The sequence below is a fragment of the Triplophysa dalaica genome, chromosome 12 (assembly GCF_015846415.1).
Source record: "Triplophysa dalaica isolate WHDGS20190420 chromosome 12, ASM1584641v1, whole genome shotgun sequence".
In the NCBI taxonomy this organism is placed as follows: Eukaryota; Metazoa; Chordata; class Actinopteri; order Cypriniformes; family Nemacheilidae; genus Triplophysa; species Triplophysa dalaica.
The window spans coordinates 20,836,844-20,855,825 of NC_079553.1; the positions used below are offsets into that span (position 1 = coordinate 20,836,844).

The 18,982-nt window shown below is 35.8% G+C and overlaps 1 protein-coding gene across 1 annotated transcript in view; it reads right to left on the reverse strand.

Annotated features, from left to right (window-relative positions):
- Nucleotides 1-18,982, reverse strand: part of csmd3a (CUB and Sushi multiple domains 3a) — a 227,882-nt gene that overhangs the window by 103,236 nt on the left and 105,664 nt on the right. The window contains exons 25-31 of the mRNA XM_056762084.1: nt 16,500-16,626; nt 15,495-15,697; nt 13,805-13,996; nt 12,219-12,357; nt 8,104-8,291; nt 7,207-7,401; nt 1,538-1,654 (exon numbers count right to left, since the gene is read on the reverse strand). Coding sequence (XP_056618062.1) covers nt 1,538-1,654; nt 7,207-7,401; nt 8,104-8,291; nt 12,219-12,357; nt 13,805-13,996; nt 15,495-15,697; nt 16,500-16,626 — 1,161 coding nt within the window. The remainder of the gene's footprint in view (nt 1-1,537; nt 1,655-7,206; nt 7,402-8,103; nt 8,292-12,218; nt 12,358-13,804; nt 13,997-15,494; nt 15,698-16,499; nt 16,627-18,982) is intronic.

Sequence of the window (18,982 nt, forward strand, 5' to 3'; positions counted from 1 at the left end):
GAATTACTAGTTACTCATTACATATTCAATAGTGTAATTAGATTACTGTCCAAATTACTCTGTCCAAAAAGTATTTAGTTACTCATTACTAATTACTTTCTATATCCTACATCGACCTTGATTAGATAAGTGATTCAAGAATATACATGAAACGGTTTATTGAATTCATTCAAATAATATTATTAACTGACCAAAGTATTACAAATGTGAGAATTATACATTAAAGCTCAGATTTTAAAGTAAGACTTTGAATTTTGAAGTCAATTACGCTATTGCACACGCATATATTTAACAATGTATTTAGTTTAATTACATCAAAAGTAACTGTATTTAAATTACAGAAAACATATGAGTAATCCCTTACTTTACTTTTTCAAGGGAAAAGTAATTAAATTACAGTAACTAATTACTTAGTAACTAGTTACACCCAACACTGGTCACGTCCCATTAAAATATATTAAACCTTACCTGTAAGTGACTCTTTCTTCTGATGAACAAAAGAAGATATTTAAAAAAATATGTCTTTGGTTTTGTGCCCAAACAATGGAAGTCAAAGGGGTTTACTGTTGCTTGGTCACCTGCATTCTTCAAAATATCTTCTTTTGTGTTTTACAGACTCATTTCTACAGTTCAACAGCCACACAATAAACGGTACAGTAATTGTCAGTCTGATGTCCAGAGCAAATGCGTCTGGTCTCAAGGTTTGCTTGGTTTTATTTCAGCACTGAACTTTTATCAGTTCAGTCGAGAGAGCAATAAAGTGTCATTTGTGGTGAAGCATTGACACGCTTAGTGAACAACAGAAACAACCAAAGACTCTGAACTGCTGCAAGCGCTTAAGTTTCTACTATACGGTTCACGTAAGGTCTCCGAAGCCACCGCAGACACTTCTTTATTTGTTCCTGGATGGCTCGGTATCGTGCTGCGCTGCCAAGCCGATGCCATTCGTGTTACAAGCAGGACTAAATAAATACAGCGCATACATGCATAAAATATGAAGCTCTGATAAATAAGCCGCTCTGATGAGAGCTCAGAATGTGATCTTAAATCACCCCGGAGACTTTGAAAAAGACCACAACAGAACTCAGAAGTCAGGCTTCTGCTGGGATACGACAACCTCCCTGATGCTACTAAAAATTTAAGACCTGGTCTGTAAACAGAGTTGGATTTTCCTTTGAGAAAACATTAAGAATGAAGGATCGCTGGGATTCTTTCAGCAACACAAACAAATCCTTCCAATGTAACCCATAAAATAAAATAACATTAAATATAACATTAAATACACTTCGTTTTATAATTTACTTTTTTTAAATTAAAAATAATAAATACAATACATATATTTTATTTCATAATTCACTTTTTTTTAAATACTAAAATAAAATTTCATTTCATCTGCGACTACAATGACCTAAATGAATGAATGGTGTTTTCTAAAGTGCCTGAAAATCTTTTTTGTGTGTTTACCTGAGCAGCACAAGTGTATTGTATAATTTCTCAACATCATAATATAGTTTTATTAATAAAGCTTTGAATTTACCAAACTCTCCCGGCACGGCGATCTCGTAGACGCAGCTCAGGCCCTCGGTATAGTTGCGTGGGTAATTTGGAGACAGCACGGTACCCTCCGACCCCGTCGACCGGCTTCCACATGGAGCTGCGGGAACACAAAATAAATTCAGTCTGAATGCATCCAAGCATTGCTAAACGAAGTCTAAAATATTCTCTATTCAATTTATGCTCACGTGATCTCAACACAGAGGACACCATGAGGTTGGACAGACCGTATGTGAAATAAAAGCTTTTGGTTTCCAGCCCGCTGATATACCTAAAGGCTTTTCTTACATTAGCGTGCACATTTGTCTAAAAACTCTTCGTTCTGTAAGCTTTTACTTACGGGAAAGTGGGTGAAATTACTCCTTTAACTCAAGGTTCATAAACCTGTAGACAGATATTGTGTGGAGTTCTGTGCTCAAACCAGATTTAACCAAAGGCAACAGACCATGTAAATCTATATAATGTGAAACTTTATGACAGCTCTGAGACCATTAGAGTTATAACCACGCTCATTCATCAACCGTCTCCAGCGGTATAACAGCCCGGACAATAATACATTTCAATCCGACGCTCTAAAACACAACTCCCACTCTCGATAAGCAACGACCTCTGTGTCATTTCATTGGTTAAGGAGCGATTTACATTATATGTCGACACTAAGTGATACAGTTTAACTTAACGCAAGAGAAACGGGAAAATATTACGGTGGCAATTACGGAATAAAAACGTATTCAGATCTAATGGAGCGGAGATAAGCTTTCTTCTTGTCACACGACTCTGAGAAGTATAAATCTTTCTTTAGAGTGACATTTACAGCCTTTTACTAGCACACATGGGAAACCCGCCGCTCCATTTGCATTATTCGATGGGAACCCTGCGGTCCGTACACGGCTTTATCGCTGCTGATTCCACAAATTTCTGTTTTGAAAGAGTATTTCCAAGAATTAGCAAACAAACGACTGTGACGAAGTCAATACGAGCTTTAAAAGCGTTCCTGCAAGCTTTGAGAAAAATCATTCATTGTGACTAATGTTATAATTATTCATATTAACAGCTGTCAGAAAAGTGCTTATATTGTTCTGTGGAAAATGTGACTCAGCGATAGACTTTTCTCACACTTTCTGAGTAGAACGTCTATGAAGTCAGCGTAGACCACCTGTTCAATTTCGAAACAACAAAAACCTGCAGAGTTCAGTAAGCCCGACGGTTTTAAGATTTAAAGCTGATGTAACTTTTGCTCTCTGTATCACCATCTCTGTTTGAAACATATGAAGAGCTCTTTTCCAAAACGCAATAAATGCCAAATAAAAAAAAATGAGTTTGTCATGCCATTTTGCTGTGTACAAAACCTATTTTCTGCTCCATCATTGTTTCATGCCAAATCGCTATATTTCATTTTGTTTAAAATGTTCTGCAAGATGCAGTTTCTTTCCAAAACGCTATAAATCCCGAACCTGTTTTTAGCCTAAATTCAATATGTTCTCTCGACCAATCAGAATTCGCTCATTAGTGGTATTTCTATGCCCGGTTATTTTTAAATTATTTGTTGTATGTGATGTAAAATATTGAAACATAAAATTTAAAATATTTATTTTATATTACTATTTAGTTTTTTACTATTTATTTTATTTGGCTGTTATTTATTTCATGCATTTTTATTTATTTGATTTATATTAATCTATAGTATGATTCCCTGATGTCATATGTTTCATGTTCGCTTGTTTGTTTGGTTTAAAAAATAAATAAACCAATTTTTTTTTTAAAAGGATGGATTTTGTAGCGTTTTAAATAAAAAGAAAATAGAATTTGAATTTATAATCGACAATATTGTTGTTTCATTTAACAATCATTTTTTAACATGTTCAGACTGAGCCAACAGACCATTTTTAAAAGAATAAATTGACTATTAACAAAATGTATGGGTCTAGGTAAAAAAATGTCATTTTCATGAAAACAATTCAAATGGATTTATAGCGTTTTGGAAAAGAGCTTTTTCATATAATTGTGAATTATTTTATGGATTTATTTTTATGTCAGTTGCGTCAAATGATGTCATCTGACTTTTACAACGATATTGTACCTGACAGCTCAACTTATAAATCATTATTATAAGCTTACTATTGTGAATCAGGGTATTGTCATAAGACAGTTAAGACATTTTATGTACCTTCATATGGTTAAAATGAACAAAAAATCATGCATTGAGCAGGTGAAATGCCTCATTATACTTGAATGGACCCCCCCCCATGAAATAATATAAAAAAATACAATACATATTATAAATAAATAATATTTTTTACATAATAAAATAAAATATAAAATAAATAATTTAACAAAATATAAAAATTAAATAAAAAAAAAAAATATATATATATATATATATATATTAGGGCTGTCAAACGATTCATCGAGATTAATCACATCCAGTGTAAAAGTACTTTTACTGTACTGTGCATATTAACATACATAACAACATCCACCAGCTGCCAAGAGAAATATGACCATCGGACCATCCCAGCTCAGACCACTACATCCCCAACCAAGAGCAAAGACGGACTATTTGTCTTATTAATGCTGAAGTTACAATATTTGGTATTAAATGCTTAACCTAAACCACACGTCAGCAGTTTGAGTGCAGCTATGACACGTCAGAGGGGATCTGGCCCTCCCGGTTGAGCCTGGTTTCTCCCGAGGTTTTTTTCTCCATTAATCAATCATTGGAGTTTGGGTTCCTCGCCACAGCAGGGCAGTGTTGGCCTGCTCACCGGGAGACTGCATTCATTCATGTATTTATTTATTTAGAAATTAGATGTTATTTATTAGAATGAACTTACTCGTTGTATAAATACCATGCACTATGCTGTGTTTTAACTTTTCTTTTTTCCTGTTTGCCCCTGTAAAGCTGCTTTGAAACAATACACATTGTGAAAAGCGCTATATAAATAAACTTGAATTGAATTGAACATTGTGTTTATAATCACTCAGACATACATGCATATATTTGAGTATATTAATATAAATGAATAAACATTTATATTTGATTTAAGTTATTAGTAAATATAAATAAAAAATCTCAAAATTGTATTAAATATTTATATATGCATTAGTGTGTATGTTTTTGTATTTATAAATACAAAATGAAAATGCACAATACACAGACACAGACACCTATTATGTAAACACAAACTTTTATTCTGCATGTGATAAATCGTTTGACAGCCCTAATATATATAAAACAAGATAATAAAAATAAAATACAACAAAAAATGTAATACAATATAAAATAATAAAAATTTATTAGCAAATACAAGCTAACAAACAAAAATAAAATATAAATTTGGATAGTTTTTAACCAAATGTGGATGTTGCAAGGGGATAAGTGAAAAAAAATTGATACGCTTTCAAAATAAATCTTAAATTATTGAAGTCAGCAGTTCTCAAGCTTTTCACCTTTTATCACATGAATCATTCCAGGTACCACCTACTATATATATATATATATATATACATACACATATATATATATATATATATATATATATCACATGAGAATTGTCTCTGCAAGTGTTTCCCACAACCATTCACAGTGTCTCTGGTTTAAATCATGTTACCTTCCAATTTCTACATATATTTAAATGAAAACGGCAGATAAAAATGCTGCGCAATATCACACTTCATTCCAGCCCACGTACCAACAACATCCATCCAATTTTTCCCACTTCACAAGCACATCTGCTTGAAAATTGCTCTCTTCATCACTCATTCCAAAGGGACATTCTGAAAAGCTCATTCAACAGAGCAATGGTAGCCAAAGAGGCGGAGCTTAGCTCAGGGTCAATTTACAGCCAGAACACATGCAGATACTGTATACAGTGTGTGACAGGCAGCTCCCAAAGGTAATGTAGAGTGCATCTGTTCACACTCCACAGGCTGCTTTAACAGGTGTGTGTGTGAGAGAGAGAGAGAGAGAGAGAGAGAGAGCGAGAGAGAGAGCGAGAGCTGTCAGAAGACCGGTCAAGCCCTCGTGAGGTCGTGCTCAGGTGTCACAGCACATGTGTGGGACTGCAACACAAACGTATTTAATATTAATGGATGTCCTGCAATGTATGAATTTACTCCTGAATGTTGAGTGTTATGACTGATGTCTTTTCCTCTAGAACAACACAAAGAGAGAGAGGGCGAGAGAGAGAGAGCAGCAGTGAGCTAACTGACACGAGATGGATGAAAGTTCAGACTGTTGGTGTAAAATACTGTAGAGAAAATACTGCCGAACTCTTTACCTCATGCTCTTGGCATCGGTTGAGCCAATGGTTGGAACGCTCAGATGATGACAAAAATGTCTAAAAATGCCACAAAGGTGCATTAATTCCCTATGAAATTAAAATAGAAGTTTTTGCATGAATTTGTTAGCCATGAAGGGACACAGTGGTTCAACCAAAAATAAAAAATAGAGATTATAATTAGTTTATATTCATGTCTTCTTTATGACACGTTCTTCTGCAGAACACAAAAGATATTTTGAGAAACGTTCTTCATTTTTGCTGTGCAGAAGTAAGTCAAAAATCTTTGAAACGACAAGAGGGTGAGAAAATGACAGATTTTTTTATTTTGAGGTGAACTATTACTTTAGGGATACTAAAGTACTAGTGTGCTTCAAAACATTGACAAAACTTCCATGTAGTAAATTAAAACTTACAGCCCTATGCACCTCCAATATGAAGCAACGATTTTTATGACTTCATTTTGCACTTCAGCTAACTTTCTATTTCAGGGGTGCTTACCTCACGGCACCAAACAAAGTTGCACATTTCAAGGCACTTCAATGGGTCTACAAAACCATCTCTATGCACTTAACCACAAAAAAGGAGACCGTTTTTAACATTGAGAACATGAACATTTCACCTTTAAAATCGCAGAGATCTGAATAGATTTGCTCAGCGTCTATCTAATCGGCAAAAAAACACGAGCTTCAAAACTAACGCAAGACTAAAATCCTCAGTCATCCTCTCCCGGGCATTGCGTGAAACATCACAAAACACAGCGAATAAAAATTCTTTCCATTTTATTTCCGCTGTCTCCTAGGAGACGTGAGTAATGCTTTGTACCGGTGGCACCGCGAGAATCATTCGCGAAATAGCGAACAACAATGAGTCATTACTGAATCTCTGTAAGCTGTAACCAAAGACCATCGCTTCTGTCGCAGTGGACCGCCGGCTCATTCCACATGATGAATCTCAAACTCAATCTCAGCCGTAGAGGGTTCGCAAGGCCACGCGTACAACATGGCGGAAAAAAATCAATAGAGAAGCCTTGGGTCTAAATATGTGTAAAACCGATTCAGACCGTCTCGTGCGGTCCCGTACAAAAACTACTTTGTCATGTCTCTGTGTAGCATCCACTTGTGTCCAATATGAACATGCAAGCGCCTCTTTGCATTGATATTTGAAAAAAGAACGATGTTCTTAATGTAAACATCCTAAAACCAAACTACCTATAATGTACCTTTCTTTCCCAAGCAAAGCTATTCTAAACTGCCCGTTTAAAACTTTGATCTCACATCGGGTCCAAAAATAGTGAGTCACGCTGGGTCGTACAGGCGGGGTTGTACATTTTCTGTATACCAGCACAAAACAAATAGGACGTTAAAAGCACCTTGACAGCTGGGCAGAGCTCGGTTCCATTCGGGTCTGTTTGTGGCGCCCATCACGCAGGTGAGACTGGAATAACCCTGGAGCTCGTAGCCTGGATCACAGTGGAAGGTCACGGTGGAGCCCAGCTTATAGTCTCCGCCCAGCCGTGTGCCATTCATCACGCTGCCAGGGTCGAAACAAGCCTCGCGCAGTTTAGCTGTGTGGGAGAGAAGCATCAGACGCTTGGCATGTGACAAAGATGTTGAAGATGAAAGGATTTAAAGGGATAGACGGCAATCGATGAGTTGCTCCCTTGAAGTATCAAGTTTAAAGAAAAATGAACGCTCAGATATGACATTATTGTGACAGTCATACGAATTTCTCCACAGTGAAAAAGAAAAGTACAAATTTGTAATATTTCAGAATCAAATAAAACGATGGTGCCTTTCCATATGATGAAAGTGAATGGGGACTGTTTGCTCTCCAAGTGCTTGGCATCACTTACATCGAAACTAATGTGACACATTTTGGAGAACGGTGGTTTGTCTGTTCCCAACACAAATACAATTACACACATCTATTGGAAAACTGTTTTGATGCTTTATGCTGCTTTTATAAGGTGTGACGCCTCCAGTCCCCATTCACTTTCATTGCATGGAAAAGAAAACTAAAACAGAATTTGTGAGTCTGAGTAAATGCATACACAATTTGTATTTCTGGCTGAACTATTCTCGAAAAGTTAAATGGCCAATGCCCATAGAGTCATTCAGGGTTAAATGCTTTGCTCTAGGGCACACAGTTAAAGAATAAAGCTTTAGTTCCAGAATTGCCTTTTGTGGAGTCAAACCAAAAACATTTTGGTTGCCTGCCCAGATCTTTAACGGGTCTGAACCAGTCCACCTGCAATAAAGAAACATACCTTTGTATTCCAGATGGAAGCCTGTGTAGCTGACGGTGCCGTCGCTGCGGAAGGCGATGTGCATGATGTTAGAACCGCTCTCCACCTTCTCAGGCAACTTGCTGTCTTGAAATGTGCCGATCAGATGACTGTTGCTGTGCGGTCCATCGTAGATGTACAGGAAGTCGTAATTGGGCTCGATGCTGAAACTGACATGAGATAAAGACACAAAATTTAAGAGAAAAGAAACAGAGAGAGATCTTTTTTAAATTAGAAACCTATTTATTTAAAAGAGTTAAATATATACTGATAGTTATATATTTAGAAAAATAAGAATTTAACAAGCAAACAAATAAATAAATGAGCGCAAAAAAAAAGATTAAATTCAAAACAGAACAGTTTTCTCCACAAGAAGAATAGAAAAGAAAGAAAGAAAACGATTAACGAATGAGCGAATGAACGAACAAAAGAAAGAAAGAAAGAACGAAACAACAAACGAGCCAATGAAAGAACGAACAAAAGATTGAAAGAAAGAAAGACAAACAGAAAGAAAGAAAGAAAACAAACAAACAAACAAACAAACAAAAGAAAGAAAGAAAAAAAGAATAAGAACAAATATATATTTATAAAAAATAAGAATAAAAATTAGCAAACAAATAAATAAATAAGCACACAGAAGCATAACACTTTTCTCCAAAGAATAGAAAAGAAAGATACGATTAACAAATGAGTGAACAAACGAAAGAAAGAACAATCAAAAGAATGAACGATCAAAAGAAAGAAAGAACAAAACAACAAGAGAGCCAACAGAATAATGAACTGATGAATGAACAAACGAACGCACAAACGAAAGAAAGAAAAATAACAAAAGAAAGAAAGAAAGAAAGAAAGAAAAAGAACGAACGAATGAAAGATAGAAAGAAGAATTTATTTTATAAAAATATAAAAAATAAGAATCAAGCAAACAAACAAATAAATAAATGAGGACACAGAAACAGAACCGTTTTCTCCAAAGAATAGAAAAGAAAGAAAGAAACTATGATCGAATGGGTGAAAGAACGAATAAACAAAAGAAAGAATGAAAAAAAGAATGAAAGAATGAACAAAATAAAGAAAGAAATAACAAACGAAAGAAATAACAACAAAGAACGAACAAAAGAATGAACAAACGAAAGAAGGAAAGAAAGAAAGAAAGAAAGAAAGAAAGAAAGAAAGAAAGAAAGAAAGAAAGAAAGAAAGAAAGAAGGAAAGAAAGAAACCACCATTAGTCTTCTGAAGATTCTTTCATTGTATGGAAATGTCTTCTGTTTCACAGAAGAAAATAAATCACACGGTTTGAAATGACATGAGGGTGAGAAGAAAAAAATGACAGTACATTTCTATTTTTCCCAACCATCCATTTCAAGTATCCCTAAAGAAATGCTTATAAAGAAAGATTGCTATAAAACAGGAAAGATGAAAAATGTGTCACAGGCTCCATGCAGATTCACCAGCGAACAGCTGAGGATGTTCAAAAAGTGCCTGTGATCTTCATAAAAGACCTTTTGCTTCATTTGAAGTACAAAATGGCTTGAAGAGGCAGTATTATATGTTTCAGGTGGGGCTAATATTATCAAGTAGAGTAAACGTGCTTGAAGAGGAGATATTCACAGATGTGGGAGGAGAAATGTGCATAAATATCCCAGACATGCTTCAGGAAAACAGAATCAGAAAATACTGTAATTGATGATGAACTGCAATGAAAGCAGGAGGTCGTTCTCATATGACCTGTGCTGGAACCGCAGAAATATTACAACAACATGACATTTATTCACAACATCACTTGAAATTACATGTGAATTACACGGTTTCCAAGTGACGGAAGCAGATTTCCAGACACAAAGTAATCTGGTAACTGAGCATTTTGTGCACAGATCACGATTTGATATTAATGTCATATTCCAATTTCTAAGGTAAGATAGAACCATTTACGGGTCAATAACGTGACACTTATTTAATATGTCTGGATCTATTTATTTATTCCAATACCCATTAGAAATGCAGTTCTTAAAAACACCGTCTGCATCCATAACACCATCATACACATTTTCAATTTAAAAAATAATTTTGTGTCTGGCCTAAAGCAATGAGTCTGAAACACACGCATAGATTTGAATAAACTGTTATTACTTCTTGAAAGAATAAACAGCGAAGTAATTTTGTTGGAAAAATATCAATGATACCTGAAAAAACTAAGTGAAGGTCAAGAGGCACGCGCTTGGTCCGAAGTTATAGGTATGTGTTTGGTTATTACACAACAATTTATTTCACAATTATTTTAAACGAACAGTTATTGTATATTAATTGTTTTAAATTCAATTAAAACTACTCAACAGTGTATTCTTTGCGCTTAAAGTCACAGTTCACCCAAATTTTTTAATTCTGTTGTCATTGACTCACCCTCAGATTGTTCTTAACCTATAGATTTGGCATGATTTACATTTGGTTCTGTCTGACGCCTTGACGTTACGCAGAATGGTCAGAATGGCTTCATGTTTTATTTATTATTCTATTTATGTTAATAAACACTTTTTTTGGCAACTAAACCAACCGAGTATTTCCTCCATTCATTTGTCACGGCTTTGAGCCGGTTGGACATCTGCTAAACACAAAGGAAGATGTTTAAACGAATGTAAGTAACTAAACAGGCGTGTTTCAACAACATAGCTGATGGCGTCACATAGGTGGTGGAGTAATACCATCTGTCGGTACACGATCCGGGATGCCTGCATGATCCGTCCGCGCATGCGCATAATGACGTAATTTGCGCAAATTGTAATTATGTTTCGCGACGATCTGTAAAACGCTTCTTCACCTTTGTACCGCGAGACTTTCATTCACTCACAGCGAAAGAAAAGAGAAGTTTGCCCTTTAATAAAGGTTCAAATTGCCACCTATACATGTCAAGTGAACCAATTCATTGAAAAAAATCTTAGTATGAATAATCATCACAGTTAAGAATAGCTATAAAATTTAATTAACATCAATAATGATTTCTTAACACAATAAACAAGTGAAATACTTTTTTAATTATTTATTTTGTGATATTATAATAAATATCTCAGCTGGGTATTTTGGACACATTCAGCTTTATTTCTCCCCTTATCATTATTCAGAGTATAAATTATGACTCAAAATAAATCAAAGTCAATTATTATTATTATTTAGATTATTAAAGGGATTATTAAGATTATATAGATAGATTTTTAATAAAAAAACGACACAACCCGTTTTTGACAATACTACTGACCTCAGATCCAAACACGGCAAGCTAAGTAAGCCAAATTTCATACAGCAATTAATCGCAAAGGGGAGTGTGGAGGAAACTGAAGGTTTGCAGGGACTAAAGAAAGACTTTAGTTATGCAATCAAAATCGTGTATGTTCATGTAACAACTCATTTATTATTTTGGATTGGCAACCAAGTAAATGTAGCGTAAACTACATTTAAAAACATCAAAATAGACCGCCGTGAACTGTTAAATGAAAAACTCAATTTAGCCTACAAAAATATGCCGTCAGTTGTGCCGCCTGGCCGTCGAGTGTTACATCACATGCATGATACCAATAGTGTAGGGAAACTATGACATTTTCTACTACATAAATACGCGCAGAACGGATCGTGTACCGACATCGTCTTCTAATTAATCCAATAGATCGATTTAATCAAATCAGTCATATTACTGCTGTAAATAATGTAAACTGCATCTGAAAACTATTTTGTTATCGTATGTTTGCACTTTATTGTTTTATTTCACCATATTTAACTCATTCATTGGTTTCCTTCTACGTTACTCCGCCCAGGGTCCTAGAGCACGTAGAATCTTCAGAATTTTCATTTTTGGGTGAACTAGCCCTTTAAGTTTGGGCCACATAACGTATGTTTGTTGTTGCTGCTGAAACGGTCTATACCTGACATTCAGGGCGTCATGAAAAATTGAATCTTCGAAAATGCACTTTAATCATTTCTGAATTTTAGAATGGTAAAAAATGATCTACCGTGTATTACCATATCAATATTCCACCGAATTGTATTGTAGCAATACCATAGTATTACCATTACTAGACAGTAAAGATAAAGATAAGTAAAGATCTTACCTGATAAATGCTAAGGAGATGACATAATCGGGGTGAACCGTGATGAACCAATCACAGTCCTTGCTGTGTGGGTAGGGATGGGGAAAGTTAGGAGACAGAATGAATCCAGAAGATCCTGAAATGTTTCCGCCGCAAGGAGCTGAAAATGTATATTTATGTGTAAATTGTTATGAAACATAAATATAAATGTGCATGTAGTATTGTAAATAAGCATTTCGTTTCATTCAGTGAAGTGTTCTGTAGTGTACTATCAAGAACAGTTAGCATTTGTTATGTATCTTGTTAGGAAGCATCTTGTCACTTGTCTTCAGCGTGCTCACTGGAGGCTGTGAGGGAGTATTCTCTTAACAGCTTTGAGACTTTATTTATTATAAATGTTCAGGTTTATACGTCTAAAATTACAGTACACTGTCAGCTTCATACAGAGATAAATCATTTGACGTATCACTGTCTGTAACTCACTTGAACAATGATGATAGAAGAGCCCATTGAAACGCATATTTAGCATCCCTGTAATATAGATCCTTACTGGTTAGACAAAATGGCATAAACAGCCCCAAAAGAAATGAAGAGACCATTCCAAATGTATATTTGTTCAGTATTTCTAGATGTATTGTGGTCATCACAGTCCAGTGTCTCTAGAATTTTAACAAAATCAAACCAACAGCAATGTGACAAGATAAATCAAATCCAGGTTATCAAATAAAAAAATTACTTTTAAACTTTTCCAAAATACATGTAGCAATATGACTGTTGTACTGCTTTAAAGTGACTGTGAACTTGTATTCTTTGCAGTATTTGAGGTGTGAAAAAATAGAGAGCATCTTTTCTGTTATTTTCACCTGTTTCTCCAGGTTCTATTTCCTGCAAAAAAACGCAAATAGAAACAATATTTTTATTTTAAAATATTGTCAGAAGTCATTTCACCTAATCACATACCTACAAAATAAAGAAACCACGAAAATAATTTATAAAATGGTCTGTTAATTATTTCCACGGCAGTATTTGAAAATACAAGGCTGACTATCATATTTTAGACTCATATGTTAAAACAAAAGTATTTTTCCTCTAAAACTTCAGCTGAATCTTCTAGACAGTATTGAGTCAATCAAAATCTCCTAATGGATACCTAAATATATTCCAGATCCAAATCTAGACATGAAAATAAAGCCCTTCTTTCAAAATTTTTTAACGAAGAGAATTATAGCGCCGTCATCTCGCCGGTAAACCGCCATGAACTTTAAAACCCCATAATATAAATAACGCTTGGAGGCAGATGCCAGGAAATATATTTTTGCAGACTGCAGGTACCCACCAAATAAATGTACTTTCTCCCAAGCATTCATCAAGGGGCCGTCCCCGGGAAAAAATCCCAAAATTTCCCACAGCCCAGAAGTTTAAGCGCTGACTGCGCATACGCATAATATATTTCCATCAAAGAGATTTATTATTACGCCTCGTTTTTTTATATAAAGACTGAAAGTGGTTTCTGGGAGTCATGGAAGACATTTCGTCAGCCCTGACAGGTGTGAAATGAGCCTGTATATTACACATCTCAGGTGGCTTTCCGGCAAACAACATCTCACCGATGCAAGTGGGAGGACTGGGCTGCCAGTAAAACCTGTTGTCCACTTGGATGCAGGTGATTTGGGGCTCGCCCTGCAGGTCGTAGCCCGGATCGCACGTAAAGGTCACGGTGTCGCCCGGCTCCTTGCCTTCGCCGCTACGGCTGCCGTTCATGGGCGTCCCCGGGTCTCGGCAGGCGGTCGCCACAGAACCTGCGAAATGAAAAAGTGTACAGGCTGTGCTCACTTTTCACTTGCTTGGAACTCACGGCGGGTGGTTGCGTTTTCTGCACGGAAATGAGGTTATGTGGCCTTTGTGCTGTTCAATGTCTCCATGGGGTCCTTTACAACCTCGCCTGAGCTGAATACTGTCTAACACAGGTGTGGAACAAAGTTCGTTTTTGAGTTATAGCAGACCCGGTCGGGCTTGAAATCACTCGCTAATGGATGTGGGCTGTACTTACACAAATTATATGTCCATGCATGCAGTATTCGGCCTTATTTATGTTCAGTTTTTGCTCTGAAATGGTTTATAAGGTCCTCAGACAGAAATAAGGAGTTTCTCTGCACCGAATCTGCTCCGTACATTTACATTTCTGCATTTGGCAGATGTTCACATTTAACTTTTCATCCATAACGACGGTGCATTAAAGGAGGAGTTCACTATAAAATGAAAATTTCATGATAATTCACTCACCCACATCTCACAATTCACAAGTGTTGCTTAGAGCATTTGAAGCTAAGATGAAACTGAAATTTGGACCTTAACCAACAGCCCTGTTTAACTGCATTAAATGGATAAGAACCCTGAAAACCTTTCCTCAAAAGCCTCAATTTGTTTTCGACAGAAGAAATAAACACACAGACAGCTTGTACGACATGTGGGTGAGTGAATAAATTTCATATCATGATATTTAAATTTTATATTAAACAACTCCTTTTAAGGGACAGTTCACCCAAAAATGTTATATATATTTATGCATTTCAGAGCTATTATAGTTTTGTTTATTAGCTTCTATTTTTAAAATTGTAGGTTAATTCTAGTAAAATTTTCTAGCAATTTTATTAAATTATATGCTCTTTAAATTTTATTATATATTTGTTTAATTTTGATGTTGCTATAAAATAATATTTTTGTTTTATTTCAGTTTATTGTAACAGGGTTTTATAGGTTTTTCCTATCATTTTTAGGCCAATATTTCATTTCATTTTATTTAAATAAACAAAACATTTTCCAAGTTTTAATTGTGACCCTGGACAACAAAACCTTAAGTAGCACGGGAACATTTTAAGTAATCGCCAATATCGCAAAAAATCACTAGGGTATTAAGTAAAGATCATGTTCCATGAAGATATTTTATAAATTTCCTATTTAAATGTATAAAAACTTTCTTTTTGTGAAGTCAGAGTAGCACACCCGCTAGAAGCCGAATTACACAGATGCAGGTCTGCAAAGAACAAATATAATACCCACACACATGTGTTTGTACAGGTAGCATGTACACAATCAAAATTAATAACATGTGCACATACATTTTATATGGCACACAGCAGAGGCGTTGCCCTGTCTAGTGACCCTATCAAGATGTTAACCCTTCATGAGAAAGTCCGCCTGAGGGAAAGATTTGTTCTTACATCTGCACTGTAAAGCCTGACAGTGAGGTATAAAAGAACTGTGAAACGTATATCGCAGGGTTGAAAATGTACTAACTTGAGAAGTCAATGGCAAATCCAGATTTGCTGATGTAGAAGTCCGTCTCAAACTGGATGGTGACCACATTCAGGGTGCTGTGGATGCCGTCGGGTAACAGAGACCCGCTCACTTCCTTTAAGGCCATCTCGTTCTCAGGATGACCGTCCCACACCTTCAGGATGTCATGGGAGGCTTCGGTGTCGAACGCCAGGAACTGGAGACTGAAAGATCAACAACATTAAACCATTCCAACGTTTCTCCTAAAATTGCTTTATATAGAGAAATAAAAAAATGGAAGCAAATGAGATGAAAAGTACGGAGGTGAATGTAGAATTGTTGAGGTAATGAATGAATAATGTAGATTCTAGAGGTAAATTTTTACTGGATTTGTGATGAGATGATGATGATGAGACATTTCTGACTCTTTTTCTCAAGAGGGATATCTGCGATGCAAATGAGACTTAAGCGAAAGTTTCCATTTGCTCTACGTTTAATCACACTGACATCTAGTACAAATACTGAGATCTTAAAGAGCGGAGGAAATATCACAGTAAAAAGTTTCACTTCCATCAAAAACAAGCCTTTCAATGCATATAGCACCTTGTTAAAGAGTTCAACATCTACACTACAGTTCTACACAGTAAACACTTCAGAGTCTCATGAAATAAAACTTTTTTCTAAAGCAGATGTCTAATTTATTTTATTTAATAAACCAGCTGTAAACACACCGCGCACAACTAAGCAGGTTAAAGACCTCAGTCGTAATGAAACCTCAATTTATTTATGTAGATAGATTTTCTTTGTTTAAGGTCAATTCGATCTGCTAAAAATAACGTCTCCGACGCAACAGCGCAATTAAAGCCTTTCATCTGCTGTCTAAACACATGTAACACAGCATCCAGAACGTTAACATCACTGACCGCATGTGTCTGGGTAAAAACAGCGAATCAGTGCCAACCCGTGATCTCCTGCCAATGAAAAAATGAGCCGCGTGGCCATACATAACCTCTCATAAACAGTCACCTGACAGTGTTGCCTGAGTCCACCTCGATGGTCCAGGTGCACCGGAGGTTGTTGTCATAGGGAAAAGGGTATCCGGGAGACAGTATCCGTCCGGATGACTCACCTTTAAAACTTCCCCCACACTCAGCTGCAATGAAGAAATAAACTGGAGTTATCACCCACACACGATGATGATGTATTCAGCGGCCCTGCAGAGATCCAGGCTGTTTGACAGGAGCGAGCCGCGCCATCCTATCGCTCTATTGCAAGAACCGGCTGTAATTATGCATGCACAAGACGGAGGTTTTTAAGTACGTTCCCCGTGCATGTCATTAATTAATGTTAAAACTCTGTCCACGTTATTTATGAGCTCAACCGTGCATAAAAACCCAGAAGAGTGCTGCATATATCACAAAATAAAGGAAGGATTATCATATTCATTATGGCGGCGTTCTCTGTACTACATCAGTCAAAGCTCGCTCGACTCGACTCTGCATTATGTATAAGCCGAAGCAGTAGTACAGATAACAGCCTGATTAGTCCAAACATCAATCACACGGCCCAAAACACTACTCCATATTACAAGAGTAAAGAAACAAATGCACAGGCTTTCAAACACTCCAAACTACAGATTCATGATGTCAGCCCCTGGCACTTCTTACATCTGAGAATTTTCCAACGATCCCTTGGATCCAAGTATTTATTCAACTTTGATATTACCAGCTAAAACCTGCAACTTCAAAGTTTAATATCTCTGTGAAAGGGTTAACCAACTTGTGAAGCAAAGAAGATTGTCTTCTGAATGGCATACACAGAAGGTTATTTACTTTTTGTTGATGAAGAACCTATGGCTTATTCTGATTTACATTTTGTCTAACAAAGCTGTTTTAAATTGACCGTAAACTACAGGTTCTTGAGGCTTATTGCATTAATTTACACTATCTTTTTGCCCTTACAAAAAAGTATTAAGCCACAAAATTATTATAAAGTAATTAAAATAATCCAATGAATGAGTAACAAAAATAAAAAATAAGTCACAAAATAAGCCTATAAATGAATAAAAAAGTTAAAATAATCTTCTAAATGCTGTTAATTAATATATGTTTAAAAAAAGTAATAAAACAAACCTATAAATAAGTTTCAAAAATAAAACACAAGCAATAAATAAGTAATAAAGTAAAAAAGCAATAAAAAAACATAAAAAACAATCTTGCAAATACTGTAAATAATACTGAAATAAAAACTTAACAAAAAAAATCCTATAAATAAGAAAAAATAAATAGAAAACAAGTGATAAAAGTTAATTTCATTAAGTATACTTTTATTTCATATAATAAGTACTATAATTATACAACGCAGTAGCTCCACAAAGTCAATAAACCATCGGTAAAAAAATATTTTTTCTGTCCCGAACCGAAACCGTTCGCAGCATAAGGAGTTTTTCAACTCATCCTTTCTTTGCCTCAATTTTGTCACGATTATCTTACAATCAATGGCAGACAAGAGGAAAGTTTGAGAAACAGTATGATAACAGTTCACAATTGAGAATGCAGAACAAATCCAATTATTCTCTTAAGAAAACCCTAGAAAGCCGTCCTGCACGGCTAATTTTTACTTGTTCACAAGCGTGAGCTTAAACTCTGTCAGGAGGCATCCTGCGTTAATATTTTATACCACGTCTCAAACGTGATCCATTTTGTGAAGGAGGAAAATAGGCGCAATAAAACCAGGCGTTAAACGTCTAGCTTTGCATGAAATATTAAGCACAGCCTCAAAGAACACCATTTTGATGTGGAAATTCCCAAGGTGCTGTCATGAGAGCAAGCGGACCCTAGAGGCGAGCTTCCAGCATCTGCTCACCAGAGAGGAGTTCAGCTTCCTGTTAACCACTCCGTTGTTCACAAATTTCATCATACACCAGCCACACGTACGCCGGACCACCATTAATACTGCTGACTGCTCGAGATCAATGGAATCATCATCCTAATTATTATTTTAAAGGATCCTTTGGTTTGGTTAGCGCAAAGGTCTAAAGGAGAAACATAGAAAGCAAGAGGCGGATAATGAACAGACTGGTCATTACGACACACAGTAAAGCCGACAGGACGAGCAGGTCACGTATCACGCTGAAGAGGTTTATTTTGAGATAATGACCACATTACTGTACAGTATCCTGCTTACGGCATGAACATTACCCAGATACATAAATGCATGGGCATGAAATATTCATCCGTATTGTTTTATCTTCCTGTACATCCACGCTAAGAAAGAAATCTCTTACAAACAATCTAAAAAAACAAGCATTTACACAAATCAATATTAAATATTAATGTATGTTTTTGTACAAATCTTCTGTTCAAGTTATTTGTTTTCCTCTAGTTTGCATTCTCTGACATCATATCAAACGTACAGTACATGCTGCATAAAGCTCTGCGGAGTGCATGGGTTGCAAGAATTCTCTATAAACACATACAATTGAATAAGGCGAATGGGTTTTTTGGGGA